This window comes from Thunnus albacares, chromosome 6, assembly GCF_914725855.1.
Source record: "Thunnus albacares chromosome 6, fThuAlb1.1, whole genome shotgun sequence".
Taxonomy (NCBI): Eukaryota; Metazoa; Chordata; class Actinopteri; order Scombriformes; family Scombridae; genus Thunnus; species Thunnus albacares.
The window spans coordinates 8,857,642-8,870,992 of NC_058111.1; the positions used below are offsets into that span (position 1 = coordinate 8,857,642).

The window sequence follows — 13,351 nt, forward strand, 5'->3', positions numbered from 1 at the left end:
ACACACATTGAGGTGAGAGAGAGGAAAAAAAATAGAAGAGAGTAGGGTGGAGAATTGGGGGGGGTGAGGGGGGGGAGGGGAACACCCACTCTTTTACATCAGACTGACGCACGAGTGCTGACAGAGATCAGATAGAAAAGGCCACATCCCCCCCCTGAGTCAACTGGAGCATTGGTTGTGCTGACGTGGCCGTGGAGTGCCAGCCTTCCAGAGGAAGCAGCCACGGGAAAAACATCAGTTCTCCTCCACAAAAAAAAAAAAAAAAAAAAAAAAACGGCAGGCTGCCACTGAGCCAAGAATAGCCACGCAAACAAGCTGCCCATTCTGGCAGAGTAAACAGAGGCTAGGCAACACTTTGGGAACGCCATCATCTCCCGTCAACATCATATAACCTGTCCTCACCTCCCCCGCCGCTTGGGGGCAAGGCGACGGGATCAACCGGTGCGGCGTGTCTGAGTCGAAAGGGGGGCGGCCGAGAGGTTATGGCGGGGGAGATAGGGATGATTGTTTAGGTTGGGTGAAAAAGCAGAGAGACTTATCAAAAGGCCAGGCGCATGTCCGCACACATACATACATACATACACAGATCCGCGAGGGTGGTGAGGCCACTTTGAGCACCCACCTGTTTCCTCTCTCTCGTCTGAAAACGGATCGAGATCATAACAAACAAACTGGAGAGGGACTTCACGCGGGTCTTCTAAGGCGTACGGCAAACAGATGAAACTTGGCAGACAGTGGCTCTGAAATAACGGCGACGATCCGAGCGACCTGTCGGGTTTAATCGGGTGTACAAATGAACCTTCGATTAGATAAAGAGAATAAAAAAAGAAGCAGAGGAGGTGAGCTAGAGAGAGGCTTGCTGGATTAAGAGAAGGATGTAAGAACCGAGAAATACACACTGACGGAGGGCGAGAGTGACACAGGTAGATGGAGGGACGAGAGAGAGAGAGAGCGAGTGGTTTCATGTGGGAGCTCTCGATAAGTTCTCAGTGGCGACATGATGAACTGTAAGCCTATAAAAGATGAAGCAGACTTGATTATTAATCAGAGCTAATAAACTGAGAGGATAGGCAAGGGAAGGCAACTGACAGAGGCTAATAATTACAACCGAGCATGAGAGAGAGGCTAAGTACTGAACTGGCAATAAAACAAAAATACCTATTCGACCGAGTTAAAACCTTAACCTTGATTTTTTTTTTTTTTTAGATAAGACACTGTGGCGAATGTCTCTCTCTCTTTTCATGGCTTATTTTTCTTGGAGGCAGGAAAGAGTTTCCATCAATTAAGAGGGTAGTAATTTGTAATAAGCATAACATTCTATTAGCAGATTACGGAGCCTTGTCCATGACCGGCCTGCTTCTCCACAACATTCCCATTAGCATCAAGTCACCACCACCAATCCAGGCAGATAGAGGAGGGTTAAGCAAGAGGAAATGGGCAATCTGTGCTGATCTGTGTACAAACCAGAGCCTGGAGGAAGGAAGCTACTGTTTTTTTCATTCATTTTTTTTTTTTTTTTTTTTTATAGGCATTAGTAAAATTTGTCTGATATTTCAAGACATCTGTGTGGTTCTTGCAACCCCCACCGGCATGAATGACGTTTACAGGAGGGGGGGGAGGCCGTCAGTGATGTTTCATGCTTGTGCTTGTTTCAGAACATCACACTGTTGCTGCTGCTGCTGCTGCTGCTCTCAGACAGACGTATGCAGAACGAGAGAAGGGATATACCCACGGGGGCCTGATTTTTGAAATTATTAATTATCAATCCAGGATATGGAGATTCCACTCTCAAACCACTGTCTTCCTGTAACGACAAGCTACCCTCACAAAGCCTGTGATGTTGATAATTGAACAAATATATATATAAAAAAAAAAAGCGGAGTGGACATGTCATCGCCCTGCTCCGGACATCCTGCCCCTGATTAAATTAGAAGAAAAACAAAAGTTTTTTTTTTATAGTGATTTTTTATATATATATATATATATATATATATAAATAAACACCCCTCTCTCATCTTTCTGTCATCCTCTTTACCCTTTCTCCCTCCCTCTCGGTATCAACGTAGCAATGGGAGAATGAGTCACGAGCTCAGTCATTCTTAGAGCTCACTCGCTGCAGAAACTGTGAATGAACGGGTGCCTGTGTGTGTGTGCTTCTACACGTACATGTTTGTGTACGATGTCCTTGGAGTTGGGTGGGGGAGGTGGTGAGTATAAAAATAATGTGCTAATGGGGCTAATGTGTCTGATATTTGCCGTCCCGATTATGTGAACCGTATGTGACGGGTATTGTTTTTGCGAGAGAGGGTACTGGGGGGGGGGTGAGGAAACATGCGACCGTGCCACAGTTGAGATGAGTTTTAAATTTGGATATGATCATGTCTAAATAATAAACTGATCACTGGAACCACCATAGCTGTGTCACCTGCCCCCACTGGCAAGCCCAGGGTCTCATGATGGTTACGTTGTCCTTACTGCCCAAACACCAGCTACAATGAAACTCAATATCAAGGCTTTGAATAAATAGAAGGAGGGGAAACTGAGGGACAGTGTCCACAAGAACATAATGAGAGATTCTGATATTTTTTCATTTGACCATTTAGTTGAAAATAAATTGGAAATAATATAGTTTTTGCCTGGATTTTTGCAGTTTATAGCCTGTGTTTTGTTTTGTTTTTTGCTGTATTCATGTAGCGTCACCTGTAAATCATTCTGAAATGTAAGGCTCTTGAAAAGATGAACTTATTATTAATATACACCAGCTCTTTTCTATCAAGTTCCTCATTCAAAACAAAGACAAATACATTCTGGTACATAGTGTCTCAAGTGAGAGTGACTCTGTGTCATGACTTTTAAACCTTTACTGATTAGCAACGTGTTATAAAAATGTTTTCCAATCACTTTGATGCACTGACAGGGCACCGGATACATTTTCTTCCAGTTGTTTTGACGATGCCACTGGGACTGTTTTACCCGAATCCTAAAAACTCAAACTTTGTCTCAAACAGATAAATGACTTATGTTGACTGGGAAAATGTCTATTGTAGCCGTAGTGTCGGATGTTCAACAGTGCACGTCCTTGCTGGTCAGTTTCAGCCACAGGGGACATGACAGTCTCAAGTCCCTCTGATAGAAAATAGACTAAGCACATCTGCAGCACCATCAGGAATGAGATGAAGTGTTTCACAGCTATGGCATCGGAGATAAGGGACAAGTGGACAGATGGGTTGGCTGACCAACCGGTATCAAACAGAGAGAAAAGGAAGAGGACACTAGAGCAACATGGCCACAAACTGAGCCAGCTGTATGCATGCACGTACAAATGTGTAGACACACACATGCGCACACACACATACACAGACACACTCTTTAGTTCCCTGTCCAGATGCCAGAATGCCTGTCTTGGCTTTTGTGGGAGAAGGCACATCTCTATCAGGCTCAATAATCCCAGAGGAACTACACAGTGCTTTCAGCCATAAACCAGAGACTGAATCACACAAAGTGATGTGAATCATTGGCGGGCTAGGTCAGAATAAGAAGAAGTGGATCTAATCAACCCGATGGTCCTAATGCTGACTTGTCTCATCATCAGTCACAAAGCATATCGGGGTGGGCTATCGCTTGGTGTGCCAGTGATACAGCTCTCAGATCTACAGTGGCAGACGACGAGAAGGGGCCGACCCAGGGAACGCTGGGAGTTTGGGTTGACGCTATGAGGGCATTTCCACTAGCGAGCAGAGCTGCCCTTATGGCAAGTAGGATGATGCTAAACGGTCAGTCTAATTATCCTCTGTTGCTAAAGGCCCCTCCTCCGAGCCACGTATAAAAAAAAAAAAAAAGAGGCAAATGCCGTCTATAAACAGCATTTTACAAGATTGTCTGTTCCTATTAAGCAGGCTGTCATGGGCTAACACGCAGCAATTACGCACATCCAGCTGCTAAAAATACATGATTGAATACACAAATTGCTGTGAGATGGAGAAAATTCTGAAATATATATTTGTATACCTGATGATCCCTGGCTTTGTAACAGTGTCACGTTGTCCCTTTACAAACTAGGGTTAAAGGTGAAAGCGTTACTGCGCAACAGACACTTACGTGAACAGCGATAGTCTGTTGTTGTGAACACACACACACACACAACAAACCAAACCACATGCACAAACACACACACACACACACACACACACACACATACACTCTTCTTTCTCCCTCCTTGCACCGCAAGCGGTGAGTCATCCCTCTATTCACGTCACTGAGAGATGAGTGCACCCTGTGACAGGCCAGTTAGTAGCAGTCACACTGATCTATGTGGCACCTCTCAGCTCTTTGTTTCTCCTCTGATGGAGAGACTATGTATGCTCGCTCCCTATTAGGAAGGTTTACTCAGCTTGTAATGGGGGGACGGTGCGGGAGCTCAGTCAGACAGGAGTAGCGAGAAGAGCCCCGGCGTGAGCAAACTAATGGCTTCCTGCCTGGGCAGCATCACTTTATGTCATTGCTTTTGCTCCTTTGTCATCCGGACCTGGATGCCTCGGGCATATCGTACAGACCTATTGTCTCATCTTTATTTCAAAATACGTCACAAGGCATAGTCAAGGGCTACAGAGAAGAAATAGAAGTGTCTTTCAACAGTGAGATACTATGTACAAGTCTATACAAGGATCATTAAATTTATGCTAATATGTCTGAGCGCCTGCCTGCTGTGGCCACGACGGGTAGCAAACATTATTCATTCACATACCTTTATTATGCTGACATCCTTTATTTTTCTTCATTAAATCAGATTAAACATTTAAGAGAAAAAAAAAAAAGAATGGTTGAGAACTTACAGAAATTTCCATACAAGGAGGGATGTCCATGGAGCGAGCCATAAACAAAGCCAATCATTTTCAGATCAATATTTTCCTTGGGCGACTACATTTTATCATAATCGTTTACGATTATGGCCCCGCGGCTCTACCTCCTACAAACTACTCCAGCTGTCTTCCGTTCACAATGTCAGCGACGTGTTGGAGCCAGACTTCATTGTTGCTGTCACAAAGCCAGCACAATCACCGACAATAGAGAAAAAGGAAATGACTGCCATCAGAATGTGTAACACATCTTACCCAAACAATGCCTTTCTGCCCTGACTCCTCTACCAACAAGGTATGCCCACCCCCACCCCCCCCCCTCAGCTCTGAATCGGAACCGATTCTAAATGAGTGTTTTTAAAAAGGTTGGTTCTTTTATCGGTATTTGAAGAAACCATTGAGTGTGATTAACAAAGTGGAAAATATGGTTTTGGTGTAATTTACGGGCGCGCATGCATCCTCGCCTCCGTCTTTCTGTCCACCGCTCTATGTTAAGTTTGCAGGAGGGCGGGGCTGAGGTCTTCCATGACACACACAGACGCGGAGTGGGCAGCGGAGCAGCGAGGCCACGGCAGTTTTACTCAAGATAGCGATTTGGCTGGCGATTTTCTATATTTTTCTTCAACAAATCTCATGTGCAGAACCAAACTTTCAAATTTCTTATCCTACTTACACGTATTGTGTGTGTATCTAAACTCTGATATATCATATTCCTCTGTGCTGTAGACCTCCATTGTTGTCCAAAAACTACGAAAAACATGCGAGAGAGCGAGCGTGTGTCGTTAACAAAAGTGAAGTTATATGCCGGAGTGAGTGTGTGTGTGTGTGTGCATTCAGATTTCATCTACCTGGGCAGGTCTTAATCTATGGATCATGGAAGAGGTGTTTACTGTACATTTTATGTTGATGCAAGATGAATTTAGCATGCTCAAGTGGTAACATTTTCTCTTTTTTCCCCTCTGGAATTTACTTATCTGTCTTACTTTGGTAAAATATTTTCAAATGAGAGGCTTTATGGGTAGATAACTATGATAAATCAAGAAGCTGTTTTAAATAAAATGGTGACCCCAATCATCATGAGATTGGCGCTTTAATCAGATCTTTTTAACAAAATGTAAAATCATAATAGGTGTAAACATATTCAGATTAAAAGAGCTAGATTTTTGCTTTATTTCCCGTAATCACTTTTACCTGGGTTCAATACAGCTTTTTTTTCAGTGCGTGCGGTGAAAACCGGAGGTGGGTTGGACAGGATGCATTGACGCATTTTTACAGAAATGACAGCAGGATGACAGTCATGTCTCACAGCTCTCAGGTTGCTCGATAAAATAATTGCAACTTATGGTTTCTGCCTATATAGAGAATAGTACAGCTCCAAAGAATGTGTTAGTTGAGTGCATCAGTATGTTTTAACACATTATCGCATTGAGTCACATACATTACACGAGCTCGATACGCATGATAACTATAACTAAAAACAAAGAGATTAATGATGTATCCTAGTAACAGATATAGACACAAAATAAAATGAGTCAGTGTCCCAAGTGGCGGCCCGCCACAGTGGGAAACCCCTGCGCATCATCTTTCAGAAGTTAACTCAGCATCTCAAACCTATTGTCATCATTAGTCAAGTGTATTATTTAAACAGTCTTTGTATACGGACATATATTCTTACAGATGACCAAATTCATTTTCCAAATGAATGATTCAAAGCAATTTGTAGTTTTAAAAAAAAACAAACCGAAATCAGTTATCCAAGTTTTGTTTTACATGTGAAGCGTTTATTCTGATGTAAAAGTGCAACAGTTTATTGCACTGACCATCAGTTTGATTATCTTTCTATACGATTTTTCAGATATTTGCTAAATTGTATGTCCATATCAGAAAAATATATGGCTGCAACTAATCATTATTTATATTATTCATTAATCAGTTATTTCCTGGATTATTCAATTAAAAAAAAGTGTCATGAAAATGGTGAAAAAGTACCATTTCCTTGAGCCCATGGTGGCATCAAAGGATGTCATCAAAATGTTGTTTTGTTCGATTCAATGGTCCAAAACTCAACTGTTGGGACGGGATCCTATTTTAAAACGAATTCAAATTCAGAATTGAATCCAGTTATCAAATTCAAACCCTTTCGAATCACTTACTGAACGTTACTAGGTTTAGTTTTACATACTTGCATGTGACTAAAAGCTAAAATAACTTCAACCCTAACATGTCTAATAACCATGTTGGCTGAAAGAGCAGAAACATTGCTGTTTTTAGTGGCAGCCTCATTAATGTTCAAAACCCGTATCTACAACCTGAAAATTAGATGAGCGGCATAAAATATGAAAGGTTAATTATCTGTATCTGACACATTTAATTAACAGTTATGGCCTACTGTGATTCAGGAGCTACTTGCTCCAAATAACAAAGGTATCAGCTCATTTGCGGCGATACAGTGGTGTTACAGAGTGATGTGTCTTTTCACTCACGAACCATCTTAGACTGAATACAGACACTGGCTGCAGAGAGCACATCAAGCACGGAAACAGCCAAACTTTGTATTTTAGTATGAATTAACATTAATTAGCTACAGCTGGTCTGATGCAATGATGTCTATCATTTTAACCAGCGTCAGCACTGGTTGGCAAAAAAAAAAAAAAAGTGTCTGCTACCTTTATGTTTTCTATTCTTTGCTAATTAAAAAAAGAGTGAGGAAAGATGAAAGATTTGATAAAAGATTCACGAGCATCGGAGCTGAACAAATCCAGGTATTCTGCTGACTGGGAACCAGGTCCAAAACAGAACCAGCTATCAGAACCCAACCCTGCTCAAAGATATACAGTTTACTATGATATAAGACAAGGAAAAGCTAATTCTCACATTAGAGAATGAGGCATACATCAGCCCTATGAAGTGTGTAGCCAACAAGTCCTTTGTTTTTCCACCCACAACACCCTGAAACTGACACAGCGACTCAATGCTATGTTGTCTTCTCTTACAGGAGCGCCACCTGAATTATCCTCCTCTTCCTTCATTTTTTAAATTTTTGCATGAGGTGTAAAATGTCTAAATCATAGAAATTGAATTATTAAAATGTGCACAAAAAGGTTATTTTCAGTCAAAACGTAAAACAAAGATGATAGCTGGCTACATTAGCTTTGTTGAGTCACAACAGTTCTATAAACTACGACGTGAAAATTATGCGTTCACCCTCAGCAGTTTACGGGACTATTGTGCCTGGTTTCAGGTGGCTAGCTGGCTCTGGCTACCTCGTGGTGAATTTAACGGTTGCATCTTTGAGGTTCCTCTCACTGGTCTTCAGTCTCAGTGAAATATGGTGTTTCAATCGTGTTCGTCAAACTGAAAAAAGATAAACGTACAATAATAAGAGAACTGCTTTCTTACCTGTGATACACTGAAACTGACCATCCTCTCGTCGAATAGTGAAGGCCTCACCTGGGTTTACCTGCACCAGGATTACCTGTGGAAAAACAAGGAGAAAATTCACTTGACTATCTAAAATAAGTGTGACATTTGTTCTACAGCGACAAGTTAATTAAAACTGAGGCCACTCTTGTACGTGGACAACTTGGCATGTGTGAACAAGAGCCACAGTTTATTTTCTGGAGGTCACTCTGACATTGGAAGAGCAAGATTTTTAACATTTTTAGAAAATTTTCCTCCATGGCTCTCGTATGAACAAAAGGAGCAACATTATACTGAAAAGCACACAATGGTCTTAACACAATCTTTGGTGTGACAGTAAAGATAAGATCATTTGAAAATCATAGTGGGGGAAAAAAATCTGATCACATCTCCCTCTTGAGAACATTTCTGTGCTGCCTTGTACTGTATATTGGTTACATTGGCAGAACCAGATACAAACAACAGAGATAACAGCATAAACATTTTGATAATCGATTACGTCAGATGTCTTGGCGGAGCTTGGGACATTGATGCCCCCCAGTGGTCCGCTGGTTCCTCTTCTCAATGGAGGTCAGAATTTCCACGGACTATATTCTCCACATGTCCTGCTGTACAGTGCTCTCCCTGGGCAGAGGGATGGCTTCTACAGTGGTAGCACAGTGACACCTGTGGCTGACTTTCCCCGACGTTCCAGATAAGCACAGGGCTATTTACTTGGATGAGCCACTATCTGCTAAGGGTTTGTTTGGGCAGTCACTCAACACTATCCAGGCGAAATTTGAGCTGAGGAAGAAGCCGACAGAAGCTCTGCGCAGCATCATTCCCAGACGTGATGTGAAACCCAAGTTCAAAACATTCAGATGGCTACTGAACGCGATCAGCCCAGGGGATTGGTTTGCAGCAATGCATCTCACAGATGCTTCCTTTCATGTAGTGATACACCCGGACCACAAGCAGTTTCTAAGGTTTGCATTCAAAAACAGCCTACAAATACCTGGTGCTAACGTTCGGCCTGTCATTCGCCCCCCGCACCTTCACCAAATGTGTTGCAGCTTTAGTTCCCCTTCGAAAGAGGTGTTTACATATTAACCTATCTGGACGATTTCAGTTTCAGTTGCGAAGCATATTGCGTTTCTGGATGGCACTTATGATCGCTGTAGTGAGGCTCAGGCTGTTAAGATGCAAGCATTTCAACACTGGACTCGATCTCATCAGCTGTTTGCGCCATGCCATCTCCAGAGGAGGCTGACGATAACCTGTTCTTGCATGTTGGCTCTCCTCCCTTGGAGGGAATCTGGTTTACTAGGTCAGGGGTCCCCTATAGGGAGGGTGTCTTTTTGCAAGGTGATGTCCATAGATGCCTCCCTGAGGGGAGGGGGGCTCTGTGCCACAGTGTGGCAGTGAGAGGGGTCTGGACCTCAGTACAACGCAAGCTTCACATCAACCACCTGGAGCTGCAAGCAACTTTCTTAGCTCTAACGCAATTTCGTCCGGTTCTGATGGGCCAGAATGTTCTGATCAAGATAGACAATACAATGGTGGTTTCCTACATAAACAAGCAGGGAGGGAACCGTTTGCCTCCCCTGTTCCCCTGCCTCTCAGAGCTACCCATGTCCCAGGCTGCCTGAACCTGGGGGTGGACCTTCTCTCTAGGGGGGGGACCTCTTGTGACAGAGTGGAGATTGCACCCATTGGTCGTGGCTCATATATGGAATTGTTCTGGCAGAGCAGAAGCGGACCTCTTTGCCTCCAGAGCAAATACCCACTGCCCCGTTCTTTTCCATAATGGACCACAACGGAATTCTGGGAATGGATCAGCTAGTGAACCCATGGCCCAACATGCTCCTGTATGTATTTTGCCTAGTGGAAATGATACTGCCTGTTCCTGAGAGGGTGTGCTGGCAGGATCTGTCCCTGATCCTGGTGGCGCCTCAGTGGCCTGCAATCATGGTATGCTGAAACAATCAGTCTGCTGGCAGCGACGCCCTGGCAGTTTCCTCTCCGCAGGGACCTCCTCTCTCAAGCGACCAGAACTGTGGCGACTGCATGCCTACCTGTTAAGAGGTCCAATTTAATAGTTAAGGGTCTGCCCCCAGGTGTGGTGGCAACAATCCAAAATGCAACGGTATCATCCACTAGAGGCCTATATGCCTATAAAGGGCAGGCTTTCGAGCAGGGGTGTCAGGACCGAAATGTACTCCAATTTCAGTGCTCTACTGTGGATGTTTTGACACTCCTTCAGGAGCTGCTGGCTTTGATTAAGTGACGCCAGGCGCTCACCCTTTTGCCATGTGTTTCTTAAGGGAGTCCACTGGCCGAGTCCTGTCGTTAAATCCAGCGTCCCCTCATGGGATTTATCTTTGAGCTTTTGAGCTCTTGACCTTTTGTCCCCCTCCTTTTGCATCTGAGGAACAGAGGAGGTTGCATTCCCTGTATACTGTGCTACGCACGATTATTTTGGTCAATACTGAGATCACGATTACTCATTGATCCAGAAATCAAAACAGAAATCCTTCCATTTTATGAAATGTATCAATCCACACAGACTCCGAGACACGTGGGAGTGACGTGCATCTCACGGAAACCCACGTATTTTTTTATGGTTCCAGTCAATTTACGTTGCATTTAGTGAGGCGTAATCTGCACAGACAGCTGTCTAAATCACACCAAATATCCTGCAGTATGTTTGTTTTGTTTATTAACGGTATACAGTGAATGATCAAGGCTCCCAGTCTGTCTGTGAGCTTGTCTCTTTCATTACAGACTCCCCTCACTTGCTATGGTGGGTGGAGAAATAAAATCAATGAATCAATAAATACAAACACTGTCCATTTCTTCCCGTGGAGCCGACATGAAAACTATTTTGGTTGAGTAAATTTCTGCTGTCAGTCAGCCTGGTGGAGGCAGTTTGTCTGGCCTCTGAGCTCCACAGGAGCTACTGCTGAAAGATGGCTGGTTGTGTGGACAGAGATACTGAACACAGGTCGGAGTTGGTGTGGAATTAACGGACAGAGCGCGCTTATGTGTCGTTCATGTCTCACTTATTATGTGGATTCCCAGTGAGAGTCGTTCCCAGTAATCGTTTTATCCCAATCATCTTGTTTTCATAATCGTTGGAAGCCAAAATCGTGATTGAAAATAAAATTCATTGATCGCCCGGCCCTGACTCAGAGTGCGTGTATATGTGACCAGTTGTTCGTCTGTTTTGCTAATCCAGGTAGCGGCAAAGCGCCGTCTAAACAGCACCCTTCTCACTGGATCGTGGAGGCTGTCTCCTTGGCTTACAACGACAGAGGTCTTCCGTTGCCTTAAGGTGTGAGGGCACATTCGACCAGGGGCATGGCAACATATTGGGCTTTGATCAAAGGAGTATGTGTGAGCGATATCTGTGCGGCAGCCAGTTGGTCATCACTGCACACCTTTGTTCGGTTTTACAATTTGGATGTGACAGCCCTTTCGGTGGCTCGTTCTGTCCTTTCTGCTGTGTCTGAGGGATGAGGGATGACAGTGGTGACGGATGTATATATGTGCAGGCGGGGCCTCACATAGGTCACCACAGATCATCTGCCTTAAAGGTGTGAATAGAGGTGTCTTCAATTAGGCCACACAGTGGTGTGATATCCCATACTATATATGTTATAGTCATAACATTTCGTTTTTCCCTTCTCATATGGCTATTAGACAAAACAAGCAAATTAAAGGCATCACAGTGGACTGTGAATGCCATTTTACTGTTTTTGGTCAAGAAAAAAAATTGGTAGTTTAATTGAAAATGAAAATAATCATTAGCTGCAGAAAACAGCAGGAAAAAAATGGGAATGACACTAAGAGAGTTGGGGGTGAGCAATTTAGCTGTTGGGATACATTCATAAAACTACAACATAAGTTTTCAAAAGATAAAATTCTCCTTCCATATGGGAGATTTAAGTGTGATTTAAGTGCCATATCTCAATAATTCGAAACATCAATAACTGTGACTTCACAAGCTCATTCTACATTAACTTTTATAGTCAGTTTAATTTTATATCATCCAGATAATCCAGAATTGTTTGAAGCAGTATGGTATGATAAACGCAGCTTTGATTTGACATAAAACAGATTTTGGCCTTACAACCCATATAATAATCTTCATGAGACTTTCTGGAAGCCTTTAATGAACCAATAACTGTTACAAGAAGACAAATAGAAAAACATAAATTTGGTGTGCAAACCTTTGCTTTTGCAAAGATGCTTACAAACATGACTGCTAGCAATAGCAAATGCACAATGCCTTCCACATCACAATACATTTATACATATCTGAAGCTGCACTGTGTGTGAGTTATCTAATGAAATGTTCATTTTTTTTAACTTGATAACCTCAAGTATGTGTTACCACAATGTCATTGTTTTAATCCTTTACAAAAGTGTGTAATTTTCCCTACTGTACATATGACATAAGAACTATAACAACCTGTACATTTCACTCCATGTGTTGCCTACAGATCAAATAAAAAAAAAAAAAAAAAAAAACAGAAAACACAGGATCTGATTGTTACTTCAATCTACTTTTAACATAGTAAAAAATAACAATTAGCTTCTATGTCAAAAAATATTGATTGTGTCAATATTATAAATTATAAATTATCAAAGAAATCATGATTTTTAACCATTTTTCCTCACATACCTAATTGGTATATAAATATACTATAATCTATTGGCATTATCAGCTTTACATGTGTTTTATTTTTAGTTTTAACCATAGATCCAAGTATTCTAAACTATTGATTGGAAATATCACATGCACACTGCTACCCTACACTGTTGCATGCTACTTCTGTCGTTACAAAAAAGACTGGAGCATCAGAATCGAAAATTATTAAGAGAACAAAAACAATTATGACAAAACAATTTCGGAATTTAATAAACTCAAAATACCATTAAAATACCATCAAAATCATCTTCGTTTCATCATTTTCTTAACTTAATCTTACAGCCTTACTAACTAGGTTTTTGTTGCCCGGCACAGTGTGTGGGCGCTTGTTACCTCACTCTTGCGGAAGTCGCTGTCATAGAATCTACACTCCCCTGGCAAA

At 42.4% G+C, this 13,351-nt stretch overlaps 1 protein-coding gene across 3 annotated transcripts in view; it reads right to left on the bottom strand.

Annotated features, from left to right (window-relative positions):
- Positions 1-13,351, bottom strand: part of fndc3a (fibronectin type III domain containing 3A) — a 53,354-nt gene that overhangs the window by 23,019 nt on the left and 16,984 nt on the right. For all 3 annotated transcript variants that reach the window (XM_044355010.1, XM_044355011.1, XM_044355013.1), the window contains one exon: positions 8,256-8,331. In XM_044355010.1, coding sequence (XP_044210945.1) covers positions 8,256-8,331 — 76 coding nt within the window. The remainder of the gene's footprint in view (positions 1-8,255; positions 8,332-13,351) is intronic.